The sequence below is a fragment of the Lontra canadensis genome, unplaced genomic scaffold, assembly GCF_010015895.1.
Source record: "Lontra canadensis isolate GAN:19392208 unplaced genomic scaffold, GSC_riverotter_1.0 scaffold11, whole genome shotgun sequence".
NCBI classification, from domain to species: domain Eukaryota; kingdom Metazoa; phylum Chordata; class Mammalia; order Carnivora; family Mustelidae; genus Lontra; species Lontra canadensis.
In genome coordinates this window covers 21014587-21038804 of record NW_022631005.1, presented here as the reverse complement: position 1 = coordinate 21038804, position 24218 = coordinate 21014587, and the positions used below count along the sequence as shown (strand labels likewise).

The window sequence follows — 24218 nt, the reverse complement described above, 5'->3', positions numbered from 1 at the left end:
AGGACCAGTTTGTCAATATCTACAAAATGGCCTTCTGGTTTTTTTTTTTTTTAAATAGTATTGCATTAATCTGTAGATCAAGTTAGTAAGAAATGACATCTTAACAGCACTGAGACTTCCAAACCATGAACACGGCATATCTCTCCATTTATTTAGCTCTTCTTTGTTTTCTTTCATCAGTGTTTTGTAGTTTTTCACAGATAGATCCTGACTTTTTTTTTCAGATTTTTTACATAAGTACCTCATAAATTTTGGTGTTGTTCTAATGATGTTATTTTTCAAATTTTCAAGTCCAGTTGTTCTTTGTTGGCATATAAGACAGAAATTGACTTTCGTATATTAACCTTGTATCCTGAGACTTTGCTAAGCTCACTTATTAGTTCCAGGATTTTTTGCTGTTACTGATTTTGGGGGGTTTCCTACTTATACAATCAAATCATCCATTTTATTCATCCTTTTCTAATATGAACACTGCTTATTTTCCTTGTATTAATGCGTTAGCAAGGACTTCTAATATAAACATTTTTTTATTTTAATCAAAATGTAAATATGTCAATTTTTGTAAGATCAAAAGCTTCTCTCTGAGAATGGGCTCATGACTGCAGTTACAATGTCATATTTCTTATGAAAACCATAATTTCTCTAAGATTTACTGTATCAATTCCTTTAAGTACCTCCCAAATGAACATACTTGCAAAGTAATCTGGATACAGAATCTGCCCAGAGTTTTAGAAAAGTGTTTGCCTTTTTTCCAGTTGTCTTGCCCATGCCTAACTTTCCAGCAATTAGAAAAATAATTAGCCCTTATTTACTCTTTCAAAGACACCTAACTGAAGTTTTATACATGAAATTATCTTTCTCTTCAGAAATAATTCTTATCAATTCAAAATAATAACTATGTTACAGAATCACAATAACAATTGAAGGTGGCATGAATAAACTGGGTGCAAAAGAAAATGGGCTCAACAACAGAAACTGTCTCATCATCACTTACTACTTAGAAAGTGCTCAGGAAGGTATCTAATGAATTCAAACTCTTCACTGTTCCCTAGGATTTGTCAGTATGACAGAGAGAGTTAAAGCCACTAGTCTGGCTGGCAAACCACTTAAGTGGGTTAAAAGGTAATTTATTAAATTATCACCTTAATTTAGGATCAGTGGGTAGTGAACAATGTGTGTGTTCACACACATATATGGCTAGATCGATATATATGTATGCATGCATGTATGTGTGTGTCCTTATCTATCTATCTATCTATCTATCTATCTATCTATCCTCTCTCTATTCACCTATCTAATCTCCCACTGGTTCTGCTTGCCTACTTGAAGCCTGACTAAGGCACACAAATGAACTTTCTCCCAGCGTCATACTTCTGAGTGACAAGAGTGGTGCTCCAAGGAACACCACTGTTATGATGTAGTTTTCAACAAGATGTGTGATGAGAGAAGGGAGAGGCACAGGCTGAGTCAGGGATGACTCTCAGACACAACTTCTTAAGGAAATTTCTATCCCTTATATTCCACAGACTAGATCTCAGAAAAGAGGCCAAAGCTCTTTTAACACAGAGAACTCCAGAAAAATGAAAAATCATAGTTGAATAAGACTGCACTTCTTTTGAAAAAACTGATCACTGAATTTTTAATATTATCACCTGGGTATTTTGGCCAAGGAGCTATTGAGGTATGTAGGGGGCCTGTGCTTGAAATCTGCTCTGACACAAAGGACCTGTTCCCTCTGTCCTTGTGAAATTACTGTAGAATCATAGAATTTTAAGCCTAAGCATAACTTTAAAGTGTATATAACATTTTCAGGAAAAAATACCGAGGTTCAGTGATATGACTTACTCTGAGTCAAGCAGCTAGTAACAAGAATTTAATTTTCAAGTTCAAATTCATGTCCCCAGTCCAGAGTTCCTTACACAATACTATTTTTGTGCTTGACTCATGTCTCTACTTGATTGAGCCCCATGAACTCCTACATAAGCCTTCTGGTTGAAACATGCCCCATCTCACTACAAAACATCTCAAGTTTGTTAAGTCACATGATAACCTTTCCAAATTCCATTTCTCAAAATTGAAAGACTCATAATTAGAGATGTGGCCTTGCAGATCTAATTCTCTGACTGGTTTACCAAGTCTGGAGAATTCTTAAGTACTTAGGCTTTATTTACGCCAACTGTCCCTCACCAAGAAACCCAGCAAAAAGTTCACTTAAGAGCTGTACTGACTGAAACATTCCATTTTCAGTCTCTGATTTTGAGGGGATGAGAGCTGGTCCAGTTCTTACATCGTAATATGCTTATGTTATGAAAGTGTTTCCTCTGGCTACTTTATAAGATGCGGAACTCACCATCTCAGATCCTGAGATATTCTGTAGCCACTATGTCAAGTTACAAATTAATTTGCCATCATGTATGCTGTTAAGAGGAACAGACTGTCATTCGAAATTCCTTGTAATTCTTTCTGAATCCCACCAGGCTCTAATGAATGATCTGTAAGACATTTTTCTTTCTTCCTTTCTTTTTAACTAAGATATGCTGTTCATAATGGTTTGCAACTATCTTTGATAATGGGTATTTTAATTTTTAAAAAAATTCTTAAAAGATTTTATTTATTTAAGAGAGAGAGAGAGCGAGAGCATGCACATGAGCTAGGGACAGAAGCAGGGGGAATGGGGAGAGGCAGACTCCTACACTGAGCGTAGACAAGGAGCCCAAAGTGGGGCTCTATTCCAGGATCCCAAGATCATGACCTAAGCTGAAATAAGATGCTTAACAGACTGAGCCACCTAGGTGCCCTAATAATGGGTATTTTTATTAAGGTGGAACATGTCACAAAATGTTTTAGCATCCTGTATCAATTAGGACAATATGTGGCTTAAATAGTCAGGTACTCAAGAAACAAGAAGCCCTAAGACAGGCAGGCAACTGCTGACGCAGATGCTGCGCCACAAAGCTATAAAAGACCCAGGCTTTGTCATCATTCCTCTCTGTTGTTCTCAAGATGTAGCTCTCTGCCTGCATTTGCTGCCTCATGTTTACAGGATGGCTGCTGCACCCCTTAGCTACAATTCTACAATCCAAGTGGAAAGGAGGTAAAGTGCCAAAGGCAAAAGGTATTCCAACCAAATATATCCTTATTTTAATTAAAAAAGCAAAAGGTTTTCTGGCAAATTTTTACCTGTATGCCACTGGCCTTAGCAATATCTTCTAAAAATTGTAAGAATTTTACAATTCTACTTGTGCCAGAATTATACAAAGAACAAAGAGATTGTAGATGGTGATTATGACAGCCAGCCAGTAGTATCTGTCACAGACACTTGCACCACTATTCTTCTATAAAGTATTTAAATTAACAATCATTCCGAGAAAGGCTTCAAAATCATAAGCCATTCTGAACTTTTTTTTTCCAAATTGAAAAGCTAAAATTAACCTGCAATTTGTTCATTCTGAAAGACAAGTGAGGAAATTAACAAAGCCAACCCTAAATTGGATAAATACCATATGTCTAAGAGACACAACAGTAAAATAAATGGGCCACCAGTTCCCCAATTACCAGTGAATAATAAATCTATCTGCAAGCCACTCTCCTATTTTCTCCGTTGCATATTCAGAGTCTGTCCACATACTCAATATCCGCTTAAGTTTTAAGATGACTCAACCTGACCCTTCAGAACGAAAAAGACTGTGTGTTAGAAACACGCTTAGCAATGGTGAAATCCTGGGAAGTTATAATGAGTAAGAACTACATCTCATCTGTTGCAGAGGGTCCCTGCTTTGGAGAACAAATTCAGTCAGGATCCTTAGATAATGCTCAGTCATTAATGGCCCTAGAGCAACATTTTTTCTAAAATAAAGTAGAACCAGCTCCCTTTAGGCTAGTATTTCTCCAACTATCTCTAAATCTAAAGGGCTTAGAAACCCTTTAGATGCTGCTTAAAATCCAGGCTCCTGGGCCTCACCTTACACACCTGGTATCTATCTCCTTGAGCAGCAGCTAAGAACCTGCAGTTTTAGGCAGCTTCCCAGGTGGTTGCAAATTAAAAGTTGAGGACCAGTCTCTTAGATTAACATGCCAGCCTCAAGGCAGAGTAGACAGGCTGGCAGAATTGTCAGACCAGACATGGACCTTCCTTCTGAAGCCAAATTCTGAAAGAACAATAATTTCACTTTTTTACAGGAACAAGGCTGAGGATAAAGTCCTGAGCTCCCTTTGCTAAGCAAATATCAGGGCATGAGCAGCCACCAGATGAAACCAGCCTGTGGCACATACAAGCCTCCAACCGAATAACACTGCCACCAAGTAGATGCCTGTCCTACAGAGATGTTCAGGGTGCCAGAGCTAACGCTACCTGAAACTTAGAGACCCATAATGGACCAAATCTTCTGTCTTTGTGCCTGACCTACTGCTGCTACCTGCTCCAACCCTTCCCTCTACTTGAACCTCTCCAGATCACTCCAGTGTTCCCTGCCTATGCCCTACCTAACCTCAGTCATTTTGCCAGTCTCGAAAACATTCTGTGGCCGCCCATGGCTAACCCCCATGCCTCACATTTTTTTCTGATCTGTAGTACCTGATCTCACCACTCACCTATGGCTGATTGTCCTAGCAATGGGACAACCTTAACACCCAGTTTCTTGGCCAAGTTCCCAACAGTCAGGGGCCACAATATACTCCCAGTCACATTTATGCAGCAGAGCTTTTCAATGTCCTGTGGCTGTATTTCTTCATAGTTTTGTAATTTCTGTGATTTACTAATACATCTGCTGTGCCTCCTGTTGGCTCTCAGCAAGAAGCCAAAGTATGTTCTGTGGCAACAGAAACGAGTGCTATTCTGAGAGAGCATGCTGGAAATCTGATGGGGGTTTCCTGTGCCATTTGAAGCTGAGAAAGGAGGATCCTGGCTTGGGCTTTAGTACCCAAGTACATCTTCCTCCATCCCCTATATGTCACTAAAATAAAGTTGGGAGAGTGGTTTTCTGGCCACTTGCAGATACAAGAAAATTTAACTTTCAAAGATTCTGATTGAAGTACCTATCTAAAGCAAAATATGTTTCATCATGTGCATTCAAATGTATGGATTATCTGAAGATAAAAAGGAAGGTTGGCAGATTCAGCTAAAGAGAAACCTAGGGGCTCTGAGATTTAGAAAATTAAAAGCCAGGCATCTGAGGCTAACCATTTAAGATGCTTGTAGGTGTTCATGAGGGTGACATGGAAGTAGAGCTAACCATGCAAAACGTCGTCCCATTTCACAGTATAAGGTTACAAAGGTTGAAATCCTAGATTAGGCTTATTAAAATCCAGAGTAGTGTACAGGTTAGGCACAATTGATATTTAGAGAGCTTTTTTTCCTGTCTTAGAGAATTACGGTATATACAGAATTGGGAAATAGCCAGGACCACATGGGTCCCCAGAGAAAGAGTTTAGTAGAAGTTTCTGTTAGAAAGCATATTAAGTAGATTCAAAGCTGGGTGTATGTGAGGCGAGAAGAGGCAACAGATGTAAAGTGAAAAAGCATGACCTTTGCTTCTGTTACAAGCACACCCTGTAACCTCTCTCTGACACGTCTGGAGACAAGAGCCTTGAACTACACTGTATTATGTCACCAACAAGGTCAGCTCGAGATAATGGGAGTCCACAAGTTATGACATGTATCACATCACTAAAGGAACCAGATTTCACACCAATACTGGCACATCTCCCCCCATGATTCACACTTTACCCTGCAGTCTCTAGCACCCCAGAATTCTTAACAGAAACTTTGAAGTCTCTCATTAATAACATTCAAAGATGACAGCTTTTGCTTACTGCAGGCACTCGTGAACTACTGTTCTTCGGCTGCAGGCATGTCATTTCATAACCACTTGGATACATTTGATTTGGTTCTACCTCTCTCCAGTATAAACCCAAAGACAAATCAAAACTAAATATTATAAAAGGAATTTCCTTAATGATCTGGTCATATGCCTTCATTGGGTCAATTTTGATGTGCTAACTTAAGTGTGGTACAACGTATTAAAAGGGCTTCTTATACCATAATATTTTGTGTTCAGAACCGAGAAGAAAAGCTGGTCCCGAATGAAAATGCAAAAACCTTCCCTGACAGTCTGTGTTGCTGTGGATAAACAAAGGATGCCTTTATCACCCGGAGCTGCTGAGCTGTGTCCTGCTTAAACCATAACTGTCTACACATAATAATCTTCAACTGAAAGTAGACCTGCTCCCTTATCTGCTAGAAATATGCTTGTTTAGTATAATGAGAAGAGGCACCATTCCCTACATAGCCATGCTTGGCTCCTCGGGTCAGGCCATGCTTACTTACATGCGCCATTGTGTTACATTACATCTACTTATACATAAGGTGGGAGAATTGAGGCATAGCTCATTGTTACAAGGAGGTTACGGTGCTTACTCATAGGTAAGGTGATGATTGCTAAAACCATATGTGGCCTTTGAGATTTTTTAAAGATTCAATGAGGAAATAATCACCTTAATTAACACTAAATAAAAACCTGATATATGATTATAATCTAAAAAGGGGGTAAATTAAGCTATACCAAGAAAGTGGCCTTAGTATATAAATAGCAACAGATTAAACCTGCGATCTCAGAAAATAATAAATAGCTGAAATAAGGAGATTTGTGTGGAAAAGCACTAAAATATCAGAATTTAAAAGCAGATCAGAAAACTTGATCATAAATTTAAAACTGTTGGATGGGGGTGCCTGGGTGGATCAGTGGGTTAAGCCTCTGCCTTCGGCTCGGGTCATGATCTCAGGGTTCTGAGATTGAGCACCACATCGGGTTCTCTGCTCAGCGGGGAGCCTGCTTCCCCCCTCTCTCCACCTAACTCTCCTACTTGTGATCTCCCTCTCTCTGTCAAATAAATAAATAAAATCTTAAAAAAAAAAATAAAACTGTTGGATATCTAAATCCTTATTTTCATGATTTTTTTTCTATCAAATGATTGACTCTAACTTTTAGAAATATGTGAATTGTGTAAGACTGTTGATTCACAGACCTGTACCCCTGAAGCAAATAATGCATTATATGTTAATAAAATTTTTTAAAAAATTTCCTATATTATCTATTTCTCTAATTACTTAAATATTAATATATTAAGAAGAACAACAGCAAAGCATATTTTACTAAAAACATGAGTCAATGATAAGGATGGGAAGAGATTATAAAGCATTATAAGGTGCATATTTGCTAATGAACAACAAATTTTAATTGTGCTTATCTATATTGCCTTATAAAAGAGTAAACAATGGAATCAATCAGTTCCTTGACTATTGAGAATATCCTTTCTTCATTCTAGTAGAAGATAACAGACAGAACAAATAAATCTATTTTTGTATGATGGTGTAACCTAGGTGTAAAAGTTCTGTCCCAAAGGATCCTTTTAATACTGTTAAGAAAAGTTAAGAGCCCTCTCCTGTAGAAATCCAGAGCTCCAAAACAAAGGGGGTTCAGGTACACTTAGAAGGAGGTCAGTGACATTGACATCTAAAGGCTTAGATTTAATATGCCACTGAAATTTATTCCTTGTGATCTGTCACCCAGGTGGTTTTCCATTAGCTTTGAAACACAGTTTAGCAGGGGGTTCCTGGCTGATTTCTCTCAAAAGCTCATTCATTCAGTCACCTGAGCATTTACTGGATACCTACCGGTGGTTGGCTGTGGCCTTAGAGATGGACAGCCACACTCTCTGTTTGCGGACTGCACTTAAGTTCAGTGGGATATACAAAGGTGCACATCCGTAAATACTATCACATAAACGCTCCAACGCAGGTGTACCCTGTGTGCAGGAGCCCAGAGAGAAGCACTTCACGTGCCTCAGGAAGAAAGGTCTGTAAAAGCTGGGAAGACCCCTGTTGTGTGACCTGAGGGTCTCCTTCCTGTAACGGTGGCAGTGTAATCAGGAGAGTTAGGCTCCTTCCCTGGGGCTGGCTTATAGTCCACCCACTGGGGGCCAGGGCTCCCAACAGCATTGTAAATTCATAAACCCAAAGAACGTCTAGGCGACCATCTGGTCCAGGGGTTCCTAAACCTGGTTGGGCCCCAGCAACACCTGGTGACTTGGCCCCAACCCAGAGACGCTGAGGTAACACGCCCAAAGGCCCTGAATAGGCTTTCTCGCCGTGGCTGTCACAGGGGCTGGCATACAAGGACAGTGGAATCGAACCACCTCAGTTTTCACAAGGAAAACTTTTGAGGAAATTCATACCTACAGAAGTGAAAAGACTTCACCAAATTTCAAGAACATGCGAACAGCAATGGAGAAACATCTGGCAAAGAAAATTTCAGCTCAAATACTTTCAGAAAGTATTTTCAAGGCACGTGACATAAGCTATACATAACAGGACTGTATGTAAAAGAATAGAAGGTCAAGAACTATATAGTGGGAGAGAAAAACTTGAAGAAAATTGGGTTTAGTAAAGATACTTGTTGCAATGAGCTGTAAGTTAGCTCTGCTCTTCCTGGTAGGAAAAGTTAATAGGAAACACTGAGTTGAAAACTGTCATTCTTTAAGTAAGGATTCTTGACTTAACCAGGAAAAATACTTTTGTCCCTAGGAATATATTCTAAAGAAAAGTTTGGCAGAATACTATGCCTACAGTAGACCCTTAAACTGGCAAACAAAGCAGTGAATGAAAATATGAATATATGTGTTACCAAAAAATGTTTTTCTATGGCTATTTCCTATGCTAACCTTTGAGGGAAGCTAAGAGTGTACCAGTAAATCATGGCTTGTTTGGGCATTTGCAGAGAGTGACATTAGCACAGTATAAGCAGGTCTCTAACTGCCGAAGTAGAGACTAAATATACTCCCTGCCAATCAAAAGATACCACTTTTGATGCGGTGGGAAAAGTTCAGTAGGAGAGTTTATCTGTGTGCATGTGTGTGTGTATAAGGGCAGGAACAGGGACGCACTGGCCTGCCCAGGCGGTGAGCAACACACTCACTCCAGAGGCTATGGGAGCCTATGCAGAGGCTCATCCACCATAGACAGAAAAGCATAGCGCATAGTCCACTGTGGTTCCCAGACTTTATCCCAATAAGGAAAGTCGCCTTTTATACAGATCTATAATTTCATGAAAATATATTATATTTCAAATTTTAACACCAGCCAGGGTCTGTTTACTTGTTTATTACCGTGTTTATCTCTAGGGGAGATGATGCAACTTCTAGTATACATTCATAGATACGTTTTTTTTTTTTTTTAAGAATTGCCTTAAAGAAGAAATTTAATTAAAAATGCATTCCAATGTAGAAGAAAGTGATTCATACTATTTATAAAAAGAGTACCTCAGAGTTTACATTTCAGCAAATTTGAAAGCCCCCAATTTTTCAATAAAAAGGGAACATATTCTAGCTTCTAAGAGTTGAATTTAATAGTTTTAAGCTACTTTTTAAAAATCTCAAAAACACTGAATCAAATTTTCCATTCAAAAGTGCTACTCTCGGGACGTCTGGGTGGCTCAGTCAGTTGGGCCACTGCCTTCAGCTCGGGTCACGATTCCAGAGTCCTGGGATCGAGTCCCGCATCAGGCTCCTTGCTCTACATTTTAATTGTAACAAATACATACATCAAGTGTGATTTAGTTCACATTTTTATTAGCCAACTATCATTGATGATCACCATTTTCAGTTTTATTTGCTGTCTTTAAACTTCTTATTACCGCATTTTAAAATATGGAAATTCAAAGGCTTTACTAAAACTCTCTGAGCCAGCCCTAACAACTGGTAAGAGCTGTACCTGAGGCAAAATAAAGCGTGTGAATTTCTACTAAGAGGGAAATCTTATCCAGGAGGGCAATATCAGGGGACTCACTCATCCATTTGCCTTAAAAATGAAAATTTGTTAAATAGAGGTGGGTACCCTGGGCAGAGTGTCTGACAGAGCTGCACTCAAAAACACTGTTTGAATTGAACTAAACTGAAGAAAACTGAACTGAAGGAAGCTGAGATGGGGTTAAAAAAAAAAAAAGTGTTAAGAAATTAGGTCTATGCAAAATGTTGATCCCTTCCCAATAGCGCAAAGATAGAGTATTTAATTGGCATAGGCCAAAGAGGTCACATGGCTCAGCTTCTCATAGCCAGGAATCTCCTACAGTGGTGGGCCTCAGTCCAGGTGTGTCTGTCCTCCAGGACACATTGGTCAATGTCTGGAGATATTCTTGGTTGTCACAACTGGGAGAGTGTGCTACTGGCATCTAGTGGGTAGAGGCTAGGGATGCTGCTGAACATCCTACAATGTCCAGAGCAGCCCCATTTTCACTACCCCAACCCTTCACTCAAGTAATTACTTGGCCCAAAATGTCAATAGTGCTGAGGTTGGGAAACCCTGCCCTATGGCACGACCCAAGAGATGACCTCTGCTTACCCCCTTTTTCAAATCCTTTATTGAGGCATGATGGACATACAAAAAGCTATACATTTATCACATATACACTTGGAGATAAGTATTCATTCGTGAAAATATCACCACAATCTATGCCATTAACATACCCGTCACATCCCAGTGAAGCACACATTACCTCACATGCATGTCTTTACAACTGCTGGGAAGCTCCCTTTACGAAGAAGACCTCCCTTATTTTGAAATTCATAGTGATAATATTTGTCAAAAACACTACACAAAAAGAAGTGCACTCATACAATCACATTTGAAGGTCAAAATCCCATCTCCAGATGTTACTATTAAATTTAGTATTCTAATCTGTTTATATGACAGGAAAAAATAAAAGCGCACTGTAAATAAATTTACGTGAGAATTTTTGTTAGTTGTGTTATTTTTAATTCTTCTATTGTTTGGTAGCTTTTAACACTTGAAGTCTATTTCTTAATTTTTTTTAACATTAGACAGCTCCTCTCAACTTCTTCCTATGAAAGATAAGGAAACTGGCATGCTTGCTTATCTTCACCTGTGTCTTTCATTTACCTCCAAATTTTTAATATATTCTGTTACTTAAGTTCATTAATATTTATTGCGGTTATATTCCATTCTTAGATTATATTTAAATCATTCATGCTTTGTGTGTAAATCCATTCTAAACACTAATAAATAGCATTTATAGAACTGAAACGGTTGAAATGGAAATCCCTGTAGAGCCACAGTGTGATTGAACTAGAAAAGGAAACGGAACCCCATACCTTTCCAAGGTCAGAGGCTAACGGATCCTTTTCCAGCTTCCTTCACTTCTGACTCATACTCAGACACCATTATATCCCACATCATCCCCCCGTTCTATATTTCTACTTGCTTGGCTGAGGTATTTCTTTGAAAATTGTTCCATATGGAGTGAGTAGTAATTCCCCTGAGATCCTTGCATGCCCAAGTCATTTTTTGCTTTCTCTGATTTTCTCTGCTTTTTCTTCCTCCTTTTTCCTTCATACTTTATAGTTTTGCTATTGGTTCAATGTCCCTTTCCTCTCAGAACTATGAAGGCATTATTCCTTTGCTTCCAACATCCAGTGTGGTTAATGAGGTGTGTGTGTGTGTGTGTGTGTGTGTGTGTGTGAGTAATCTCTTGTTTCTCTGAAAACTCTAAGGATTTTCTATTTTTTCCTTCAAGTTCAGAAATTTCACCAGATTTTTTTTTCTTTTTAAATCAGCCCCTTCAACACTGTTTTTTTTGTTTGTTTGTTTTTTGTTTTGTTTTTTATTTTTTACTATGTTCCCTCCCCTCACAGTGTGTTTCTGGAGCATCTTACTGGATTTTCTGTATTTGTCTTCTGTGTCTCTTCACTGTTAACTCCTATTTCCTATTTTGGTCTTTTGGTTCTGTTGTGGCTGACTTCCTCTTCAGAGTTCACCAGCATGGGTACTTGGGTGGCTCAGTCATTAGGTGTCTGCCTTCAGCTCAGGTCATGATTACAGGGCCCTGGGATCGAGTCCTGCATCAGGCACCCTGCTCAGCAGGGAGTCTGCTTCTCCCACTCCTACTCTCCCTGCTTGTGTTCCCTCTCTCTCTCCATCAAACAAATAGGTAAATAAATAAAATCTTAAAAAAAAAAAAAAAAAAAGAAAAGAAAAAAAGAGTTCACCAGCATGAACTTTAGCCCTGTTCTTTTCAATCTTCTCCTCAACTTCTAAATTTCATCAGTTATACATTTCATTTCCAGGAATTCTTTCTCATTGTGCAATTGATCTTTCTTCATAGCAGTCTATTATTATTTTCAGGATGCAATAACTTCTTGAGTTTCTGAGAATACTAATTAGGAATCCTTCAAATTGAAATCTATCCCCTATACTATTTGTTTCCTGCAAGGTAGCTCCTCTTCCTCCTCCTCCTCCTTTTTGTCAATGATTTCTCTTAAATGTCTGGTGATCTGTGGTTATTTAAATCTATGAGTCAAAAAAAATCACACTAATCAAGATGAAGAGCTGGAGGAGTTTGGGTCTCCTCCTCTGATAGAGTTCTTCCTTTAGCAGGAGTTCTAATCACAAGATCTCTCTAATGGGAACACGGAGTGTTGATTCCCTAGGATGTGTAGAACTGTTGGTCTAAGCAGTCCAACTTTTTCAAGTCTACCAGACGCTCTCAACCTGAACATAACATCTTAAACGAAGCAAAAGAAGGACTGGAGGAAGAAAAAAAAAAATTTGGCATTTATTCATCTTCTTGCCTAAATGATACTTTCCTGATACCCAGATCCTTGATTCTGCTCTCGACATGCCTGGTTCTCCAAATTTTCCCGTGAGTCGCCCTGTTCTCATGAATTTCTTCTCTGCTTAAGTTTGTCAGAGTCAGCTTCTGTTGCTTGCATACCAAGAAGCTAAGATGTTGCAGATGGAAAGGAACGCTGATCTTTTTTAAGCTAATACTAGGTACTACGCATTTCACATTTTTTAGACAATCATCACAACTTTATGAAATAGCTATAACTGACATTATTTTATGAAGAAACTGACATTGAGTAGACGTATTGGCTTGTCCAAGATGCCAAAGAAAGCACTGAATCCAAATCATTCTATCATCAAAACCTATGCTTTCCCTCTATTCTAAAGTATCCGTAGAGTATTAAGGATACAGACCTGGCTGCAGTTTGTAGCATGTGATGAATATTGGATAAGAGATTAAAGGCTAGAAACCCAGGCAAAAAAACTTATATACCACGTGTTAGGAAAACGGAAATCACAATCTCATTCTTAAAAGTAGAGTTACAGGGGCACCTGGGTGGGTCAGTTGGTTAAGTGTCTGCCTTTGGCTAAGATCATGATTCCAGGGTCCAGGGATCAAGCCCCATGTTTGACCCCCTCTTCAGCAAGGAGTCTGCTTCTCCCTTTCCCTCTGGCCCCTGCTCATGTGCTCTCTCTCTCTCTCACTCACTCTGTCTCTCAAATAAACAATAAAATCTTCAAAAAAAAAAAGTTGAGTGACACAGTAAATCAAAAGAGGATTTAAGAAAGCTGATTCTATGGCATGTGGAGTGAATTTAGAAGGCTTGTTTTGGAATAAAGTAGACCAGCTAGGAGGCTGCTGTAGTGATGAAATGGCACCAGGTGGAGAGGAAGAGACAGTTTACAGAAGGATTTGGAAGGAAATTTCATAGGATTTTGTGACTGAATGGATATTGTAGGGGATGAAGAAAAATGAGCCAAAAACGACTAAAAGATTTCCAGTTGCAATGGGGAAAGCTGAGTGAATGTATTTACCTTGCCTCCCTCCCAAATTTCCCATGACATGAACTAGGAGTGCAAAAACAAGAATGAATGCATAGTGGTGCTAGAAAGAGGAAAGGAGGCCAAGAGTCCACAAGATGTGAGAACCTCGAGAGGAAGGAAAGAAGAGTGGATCAGAATGATGCAAAAACCAGATGTGCTGAGCAGCCCGTAATCAAAGACAAAGAAGAACAACGCCTGAGCAGTAAGCTGGGGTTTACTCCCAACCACCCCTCCCACTGCCCCCACCAACGAATACCCTCTTCCCACCACCAAGCTCAGCCCAGGGGGAGCTGGGAGCGCACACAGGTACCAGGGCTGTTCCCAGAAGGCTGCAATGTCCTCCAGTGAGCAGAAAGAGGGCTGAGGCTCTAGATGCTCACCCTTTAACATGAGGCTTCATTCATCTTGGACAGCTTATAGAGTTAACTCTGGAATCTGCCACAGAAAGTTTCTAGTTACAGCCATAGATCTACAAAAAGAATGAAGGCCGTCCCCCAGCAACTACTGTTCCCAAACACACAAACTTGGTTGGGGCAGGGGGATGGGGGGATTTGGTGTAAATTCACAGATGTGAAGTAAATTTTTAAAAAAATTAAAGTAATAGTATATATGATATTATGCTAAATAAATTTGAAGATGTGCAAAGATGCATACTTTTCTTTTAAAATTAACAAAAGGGACTCAATAAAGTTTTTAAGAAAAAAAATCTGAGGGGATAAGTAGTCATAATGGCAATTAAATGTTTCCAATAGATCTCTCCTGAAACAAAAAGGCTCAAGTGGATTAAAATGATTCCCAACAAACTTCCAAGGCAGAAGCAATTCTCATCTTAATTTCTCCCAGAACTAAGGAAAAAAAAAATAGAAGTCTTTCTAATTATGATCTTAGAATAATCCTGATGTAAAACCACTTTTGCTGTATTTTACTTATGTATTATTATCAATGTTCCTAAATAAAATACTAAGAAGATAAAACACATGTACCAGTGTATTAAAATATAGATCATTTAACTTGGTTTAAACAGCTTAATACTGGGAAAATTTTAGGAAAAATATTAGGAAAATTATGTTATATAAATAAGAAATATACAGAGGTTCGCATTTTAAAAATGATCATTTTGAAGGATGCTAAAAACATATTTGAAATCGACCTCTGAGATCAACAAATTTATTTTAATGTACAATATAAAAGTATATTCTTAACTTGATAGATTACCAGAAGCTAAAAGTAAACATATTGAGTGAAGTGTTCACTGAAGTTGGAAATACAAGAACTCTGTCTTTCCCAGTGTTAGTCCAGTATTCTGAAGGTTTTACTCAGTACACTAGGAGAGTAGATTTTAACTCAAGAGGCATCAATGTTTACTAAAGAGACAAACATAAGATTATTTATAGGTAATATAATTATCTATATGTAAAATCCAAGAGAATCAAATTAAAGGATTATTAAAAATAATCTAGTTCAGAAATAGAACTCATACAAACATAAATACACTAAAATAAATATCTTTCCTTGTGTGCCAGCAAAAAATAATTTTAAAATGTCAGGCATAGAAACAGTATCCACAACAACTCCATAATGTATAAACTATCCAAGGAATAATAAACAACAAGGGCGCCTGGGTAGCTCAGTCCTTAAGCGTCTGCCTTCAGCTCAGGTCATGATCCTGGAGTCCTGGGATCAAGTCCAACATTGGGCTCCCTGTTCAGTGAGAGCCTGCTTCTCCCTCTCCCACTCCCCCTGCTTGTGTTCCCTCTCTCCATGTGTCTCTCTCTGTCAGATAAATAAATAAAATCTTTAAAAAATAAACATATAAATAAAATAAAATAAACAACGATTGTGCAAGACCAATATAAAAGACATAGAAATTTAAAGCTGTAGAAAAAAAAGAATGGAAAAATTAAGAAAATTAATAAGAATAAGAAATACAAATGGTTAAATATGAAAAGACATTTCACCTTCCCTATAAACAGTGAGGTATTTTCCTCTAATAGATTGGAAAAGTTAAAAAAAAGAGAAAATACTATCCAGATAGGAACACACATGTGCAAATACACTGTGTGTGGTACTCTATTTTGGTATTGTCAATTAGGGGACAATTTATATTTATCAAAAATCATATTTTACATTCCCAGCATTGAACCAGAATTTTCAACTCTAGGCATTCATTTTACATAGTTACAAGTGTATACACAAACTTCAAAACAGTCAAAATATTAATAAGGGATTGATCAAATACATTATGGTATGTCAATGCTATGAAATACTATGAATCCTCAAAAATATAAGCTGTTCTATATTACATAAAAATGGCCATAATATATATTCTATAACAAAAAATGTTATAGAACATTGTTGTGTTGATATAATTATAATAAAAGCATACATATACATAATTCTTGGAAAAATACACATTAAATTATTCATAGTGATTATCTCTTACTGTGAGATGGCAGAAAGCAGAAAAGGATGAGAATACCTATTTTAAAATTTTCTCAATATTTAAAAAAAAAAAAACATTTAAACAGAAATCTTAGGTCGGTTTCCCCAGAAGCAGACCCCGAGCGAGTGATTTCTAATGAAGAGGTTCCAGGGAAGTCTGGTAAGAGCGTGGAGCTGCAGGTCAGAGAGTGGAAGGAAGCCATGGAAATGTATGATCTCAGGCAAAATCCACTTGAGGTAGATTCAACCTGCTCCCTCAAAGGAAACTCTGGAATATTCCGCCAAGTCTCCGAGCAAGACAACCCTGGCACCTGTGAGTCATTTGTTAAAAGCTGGCTTAAGGGGGAGGGAAGGGAACAGAAGGACATTCTGACTCTGAGTGCTTCCTGGCAAGGTGCATCCAACACCAGCACCTGGGGGGTACTTCTCTGCAGGAGATTTATTTACAGTTGCCCAGAGTTAGAATGAAAATCAAAAAGTGGAGGGGAGGGGGTTGTGCATAGAAATGTTAAAAAGAGATCCAAAGAGATCAGGATGGAGAGTCAATGATATACTACCTTTACAAATGTAAGAAAGGGAAGGGAGAACAAGAGGAAATTTGCTATTGCTAAAGAACAATCACATATGGATGCTCCCAAGTTCTGCACAAGCGTAAGTACCTACTATGTAGCCCGGCCCCATCCCCCAGGCTCCTTCTCACATTCCGACCTTCCCCTTAGACAACTGGGATTAAGTGGCCCTTAACAGAAATTAAGACCTTTTGCTCTCTTCCTGTTCATCTTTATCTCAAGTGGTACAGGTTGAGATCTTGAGAAATTAGAGGAACTCTCAGATCCTCGGTTGATCCTAACTGGAGATACATTTACTCGCCAAAGTACTTGGCAAACTGGACTCTGGGAGATTAAATTCTAAATGGAACTGCTGACCAAAGGACATGATCCAAGAACCTGTTTGTTGTGTTTACCTTCTTTGACTTTATGACAAACTTGTTTAAAACTTTCCTAAAATGAATGAGTTGAGGTTTCTACCTCAGCATGGATACTGAACAGAGTGAGGCATTCTGGAGGTCAAAGTCAGTCACTGACATTTTCTCCACCTTTGATAGGGTCTCACATGCCAGTTCTTTGTTGGTTTTCTTTCAAAATTTCCATACCATTTACATCCAAACTCCTGAAACCTTTTTAGTTAGTTAAAACTATTTCTGATTTAAATAGGCTGGATTCTACTGGGGTGTACGAAAGTCATAGGATCATTTTCTGGTTGAAGTACAGTATCACACCGTTACGCTGTTTATCTTAAATATCAGAATTTAACTCAGCATCAATTTATTTTTATTTAAATTAAAGCAATAACTAGATTTTAGTAGTTTACAATTTAAAAATAGTATACACGGGGGAAAAAAGCCTGAATACACCATTTTAATTTAAATTTTATTGATTTTGTTGATTATATGGGTTAAATAAATGTTCATCAATTCCCTTTGCCTACTTTCACTAATTTTCTCTTCCCATAAACAGTGATAACATTAATCAATCTTGCAGTGTTTTAAATCTACTTCTAAATACACATATCATTTGTGATGTGGTTACACAGCATAAACTCCACGTAAAACTTATCTTTAAAACAATTATGTTTGTATTAAGACATACTTTAAATTGTACAGTAATTAAAGACGTAATTCATAAAAAGAAAAATCCAGAAACACTGTTACCATATGATAAAAAGGAAAGTGACGCAAGAAAGCACTTTTCATCCACTTTATCATTAATGACTTCATTTACAGATGAAGGGTTGAGGTTGTTAAGGGACTTGCACAAGACACATACACACAAATGTGTGCACACACATCCACATACTCACACTCTCAGATCAGTCCTACTATGCTTACTGGTACGTCCCCAATGTCTGCTGTCGTCTCGGTGTGGTTGTCTGGGTCTAAACAGCCAGTCAGTCAATATTTGTTGAATGTGCAATTTATTTAAAAATGGAACACCAAACGCATTGTTCATTCCAATACACAAATGGAGACATTTAAAATGTCCCTCTTGATCTTATAGTTTTATTGGGAGAACAGAACATGGTAAACTGTATGGAAGAAACTTGAAAATAGTAAGTATGTGCAACTTTAAGACAGCATTATTATTGTAATTTAAGTATACAAAACTTCCCTTGTCCCTTACCGTACGTCCATGAATCTAGGACAGACAAAATTGATAAGAATGGCAAGTTTAAAGACATTATTTTAACTTCTTAAATGATCTGGCTAGGAAAAAAGGAAAATATGATTTGTAGCTTTTGGGTTTAGGTAATGACATTTTAATTTTTAATGGTCATTCTACAAAGAAACAGAATCCCTTATTATATATTGATCTTATAGCACAATGAACCAAACAGTTGTTTGAAGGTTTTTATCTAGATTTTCATAAATTAAAAATAACCTAAAATGGACGTTTTCAATCATATCTTAGAATTCCTTCTATAATATGAAAATCTATGCTGTAAATTGTTTTAAATACTTTTTTTTAATGGAACATGGTTTTGAAATAAGGAATGGAGTTGTATTAACACCATTGGTCATTTCAAAAATAATTTTTAAAAAATCAAGTAGATTGTTAGCAAGTAAAAACTCATAAAAATAATCATTAGGGCATCTGATTTTGGCACGGCAAAAAACACTTATGATGAAATAGTGTTTCAAAGTCTTACAACAGTGCAATAAATGGGTTAATTGGAAAAGGATTATTTAAAATAATTTAAACATTATAATGTCTACGCCAGACTAATACAGAAATCAGTTTGTTAAATCATGGTCTTCCGTACTGTATGAATAGTGCGAGAGTAACCTCACATGGATGAGTGCTCAAGATCATTTGGACCAATTTTTTAAAGCAGCTTTAAAATAATTGACTCCCAGATCAAGATATTAAATGCCAACTTCTTACCAGCAATAATGCTTATGGCTAAGATAGAAATGAGATTCTCTACAGAAACGCTGACACAGCCCTAACTGTAGGCACTTGAGTGTGCAGCTGTAATTCTTTTTTCAAATCTTACCCAGCAATGCTTCAGGTAAAGGAGTCCACAGAATATGTAAACAGTAAGAGACAGTCTTAGAGCTTTTACAAAATCACGAACCTGTGACACATTTATATTCACCTTTGATTGCTACTACCAAATGTCTAAATCATTCAAAGTGTATTGATTAGCTCAGCTCTTTAACAGGTAAAAGGTGGACAACGTATTATAAAATCAACATTTCTTAATTCATTCGATTTGCAAGAGCTACACATTTTTAAGCTGACAATGTAAAACTTCTAAAAGGTTTTCCAAAAAGCCTTCTGCCTTACTGAGCATTTTGATCATTAATCAAAAACAATACAGAAAGAATATTAAAGAAAAACAAACAACAACGAAGATTAAGAAAGCTTTTCTTTTCCATTTGGAAATCTATTAAGCTATAAAATAAGTTCCCAAGAGGAGTCAGTTTCCTATGTGGAAGGCATTTAACACTGAACCAGATAACATAAATCTCACAACAGACCAAGGGAACACAACAGGCTCGGAGAGGTGAATGGCAAGAACAGAGGACTTAGCTGTCTAATCCTAATTCTCATTTTTAAAAACGTCTAAGATACGGTGTTTTTAATGAGGAATTAATTGTAATGTCCCGTCAACTCTTAAGTCGCAGCCATGATATGGCAGTATTTTTCCGCCTGTGCGTTATCATCATCTCGCCAAGAGACTATTGATCCTACACTAGAAAATACTGTTTTGATGTTTATTGATCAGAACTGTATGAGGGAAATTACGATTTTTGAATGGAAGACAGTCATGAGTTACCACTTCTTGTAAATACGGAGCTGAGAATAATATATGTTATGAATATCATAGTAAACAAATCCTAAAATTATTAATTTATTAAAAGATAAACAAAGGAAGTTCATGTGGGAAGATACTACACAATGAGGATAAACTTAAAATTGTAACACCTTTCCTCACAGGTGCTCTGATTTTATAGAATTCTAAAAATTCGCTACCTTACATCACTTCTAATTTATATTTTACTTTATAAAATCATTGTAACACAGAAAAACAAGTTGAAATGTATGACAAACTTATTTTTAAAATCATCACTGAATTTTAACTTAAACTCAAGCTAATAATCTACTTAAATTCAAATTTAATCTTTTACAATCTGCATTTTACTTAAAGGCAAAAATCACACTTATTATGAGTCCTAAATTATCATGTAAATCTGTAAGAAGTTGTCATCTGGAGAAGTCTTTACTTTGCATCATGTCAGGAAATAACACTCATTATATTATAATATTAATTTCAAATGCTAATTTTCTCATCATTAGATGGCAGAAAAGAAATAATGTGTTGTTAATACTATAATAAAGAATGGTTGCTGAATAAGGATTTCGGAGAAAATAATACATTTAGGATTGATATTTAAATTTTGCAACTGCCTAGCAATCCTATTAATTAGGTGAGCAATGTATCTGTTAAAACACTGGACGCAGGAAGGAGAACTGGACAAAGGCAGGTAACACGCACGTACTTCATAGGCTACCTGCAATATTTACCAATTCATCCAACTGTTTTCTTACAAATTTTAAGTATTACAAAAACAAGTAAAAACATTCTAGTTATTGTACCAGTATCGTGTGGTTAGTGACTTATTTGGACCCAATTCCATGTGACTGTTTTCGATGAAACAGACCATTTTCTTAAAATTCAATTTAAAAATCCCCAAATGAATCCACTACTGGTTTAAAAAACTTAGCGTGTTTTAAAAAGTACATTCTTCAGGTTGCCCAGGTGGTTGAAAAAATAAAATCCAATTCTAGCAATAATCCAACCTTGCCCCCACTTCTTCACTCCCCCCATGGCAGATCTACTAAATACAACTATTTCTAGTTCCTAGAAAATTAAAAGTCCAGTTTTCACATCTAGAAAACACTTTATCCACTTGCTGTTGGGACTGAGCAAATAAGTCCAATATCAGCTTGGAAAAGGTAGAATAAAACTGTGAGTCATCTAAAGGGTCCAGTTATGACTTGCCTTCCTTGATACCTGCCAGGGTGGGGTACATGGTGGGACTGGGGAATGTTTCATTTAGGTCTACCTTCCCCAGTCACTCTGTTTTCAGCTCACATCCTAACCCCCTTGTGTTGTGTGGCTGGAAACAGCTCTAAGAATGTGGAGAATGTAAACAGCCTTTTATTGTCCAAAAGGATGGCAGAGTAAGGAATGTGTGCTTATCACACAGCTGCAGCTCACACCTCACTTACCATGATAAAGTGCTCCAGGAAAAAAACATTACAACCCAAGCACAATCCAAAAACGGATTAGAATTTGACATAAGCTTCCTTAAAAATGAATCAATCAATCCATGTTGTAATATTAGAATCTAGCTCTTAAGGAGGATATATAATCCCTTCAAGATGTATTTCCTATTTCTTATTGACTACAGTGGTGTGAAAAAAAAAGTAACATTTCCAATACAGTGGCTGATAGGAGAACTTTTTCCCATCATATGCCCAGATATATTTCCTCATCTTTAAGAGTCTAACACGGCGGAACAGATACACAGTTGGATCACTGAATGCAAAATTAAATTAACTAAGAGATTCATGAAGATATCCTGAAAATCTTACCTAAGTACCTGATTTCTCTAGGCCTTTGGAGTTTTATTTATGTACACCATACAAATGCTGCTGGTTAGACCATCTTTTATTGGAATCCAGATTAAACATTTTAAAAAAGCAAGTAATACTAAAGTCTAATGTGGCTTATATGTTGCATGCAAAATGCCTTAGATGTACAATTTATTTTAACATGCAATATTGTATATAGGCAGGATGTGATGGCTCCATGAAGGACATTTGGGAACATCAAGGCATATTCCTCTTGATGTCACTGAAGAATTTCTTACCTAATGCTGTGCAAGTAAAGCTAGTCTCTGTTGTAACCAGAATGGACGGGCCTTTCCTTATCCTCTCCCCTTCACTAAGACCTTTTAGAATCCCTTCCATCCTCAAAATTTGCAAGTACCTCGGCATCTACAGTATCATACATCTCACAGAGAAACTTTCTTAAGTTAGTTGATCTTTCCCTCTAAAAGGAAATAATAGAAGAGAAAGAGAAAAGAGAAAGGAGAAAGAAAAAGAGAAAGAGAAAGAGAAAGAGAGAGGAGAAGAGAAGAGAGGAGAAAGGGAGAGATCATCATTTTCTGATAGCTTGGTTTCCTTAATCTTGTTTTAACAGCCCATAGCTAACTAGCAAAATCTTAGGTATAAGGACCAAAGAAACCGTGGAACCTGGAGAAAACCCTTAACAGCACTGTATCAAGGTTAAGTACCTAGAGAACAATTGAAATCCACAGGCGAAAGCAGTCCCTTTCCCTATTTTACTTTAAAAGTTGTCTTCTGGAAGGTTTTACTTGGGATCTCCCTTAAGTATAATTAACTAACAATACATATATTATGGAGGCATATTTCAGAAGGAGGAGAGCGCGGCGCCGCGCGGGAAAAGCAGGGAGAGAAGATAGTTAAAGGACTAACAGTCACCCAGAGCCTCGCCGGAGAACCCTGAAGCACCCTCTCACGGCCTTCATATGCCTCAGAGCCCCCTCAGACAGACGAGGCGGGAGAGGTCTTTGGCAGCACACTGCTTACGATATTCCCGAGAGGGGGCTCCAGCATGGAGTTGGCGTGAAAGTTACATCCCGCAACCCCACCGGCGCAAAACCCCATCCCAGTCCCCTGCGCCAGACGAAAACGAAGACAAATCCAATCTCCCCCCGATTCCCAAATCTGTCTTTTGCCTAAGTTTCCCCTAGCAAGGAGCTACGAACTGACCCTGAGAACAAGGATGCACGATGCCCGGTTTGAAAGGAGTGTCTGCAGGCATCCGGGCAAAATACCATGTGAAACACAAAAACCACCAAGCCCCTCAAACTCTGGCCTGGAGGCAAATCTTTCAGACCATCCTCATCGCACCCCTCTACTCTCATCCCCTCTCGCATCTTCTTACCCCGGCCACTTTCTGCCCACTTTACCCCAGCCCTCAAGTCCCAATCCTTGCTAAACCCTCCATCCGCCTCAAGGTCCCCTCTGTTAAATTCCTCGATTCTTCCCTTCCAACCCCTAAAGCAACCCCAAACTCTTTCCACCCCCCGTGCTCCCAGCCCCGAGGTCCCGTGCAACCCCAGTCTCCGCTTCTGAGTCGGCCACGAACGCAGTTTTCCCGCCGAAACGCGTCCCCCGCGCGCTAGGCGCGCGGCGGGCCGGACACTCACCAGCTGCAGCAAGCCGGGGACCACGACGAAGGGCAGCGGCCGCAGGCGCATGGTGCCGGCTGGCGCGGCGTCTCACGAGCTGCGCGCCCTCGCCTGCCTCTCGCGCATCTCCACTTCGAGGGGCAGGACTGAGGACGCCAGGGACACCGCGCGGCGCTTTCCTCCCGGAATCCGAGCGCAGCGCCGCGCCGCGCGGACCCGGTGCGCGGGCGGGGAAGGGGGAGGGCGGGCTGGCGGGAGGTGCTTCTGGGGCCCCCCGCGCGCCCCTCCTTGTTGGGGGCCTGGAAAAGAGCGTGCGGTGCCGCTCGAGACCCGCACGCCGAGCGGTGCTTCAGGGGCGCCTGAGGCTCCGGCGTTCCGAAGTCGGGATGAGCGCGGGGGACGCCCGCGGACTGGAGGCGGCGGCTCGGGCGCTTTGGTGCCGGGTTCCAGCCCAAGGTTGCTCTAGTGATCCGGTCCCGCGGTGCGTCTGCCTGACAGAGCTCAGCGCTCCCCGGAGCTGGGGGAAGGCCCGGAGCCTTCTCTGTCCCGGTCCCCGCCCAGCAGAGAGCCGGTCCGGTGACTCGGCTGGGCCAACCGCCCTACCCACTGACCCGCTCCCGTTTTACTGGGGAGGTAAGGGCGGGGAGGAGTCTACCTACATGGATGCAAGAAAAAGGGCTCCGGGAGAACACCCAAGGAGTTTGGAGGGAAGGCAGCAGGGGTCTGGGCGGGGCGTGGGGGGCAGCGAACAAGAAAGGCTGATGTGGGGAGGTGGAGGTGGAGCTGGAGCCCGAGACGCCCCGGGAGAGC

General features: G+C 39.1%; 1 protein-coding gene across 1 annotated transcript in view; it reads right to left on the bottom strand.

The window, feature by feature from the left end:
• The window catches only part of NXPH2 (neurexophilin 2), a 110031-nt gene extending 86421 nt beyond the window's left edge, over positions 1-23610 (bottom strand). The window contains exon 1 of the mRNA XM_032856139.1: positions 23427-23610. Within this exon, the coding sequence (XP_032712030.1) occupies positions 23427-23477 (51 nt within the window). The 5' untranslated portion in view covers positions 23478-23610. The remainder of the gene's footprint in view (positions 1-23426) is intronic.
• Between the last annotated feature and the right edge of the window lie 608 nt (positions 23611-24218).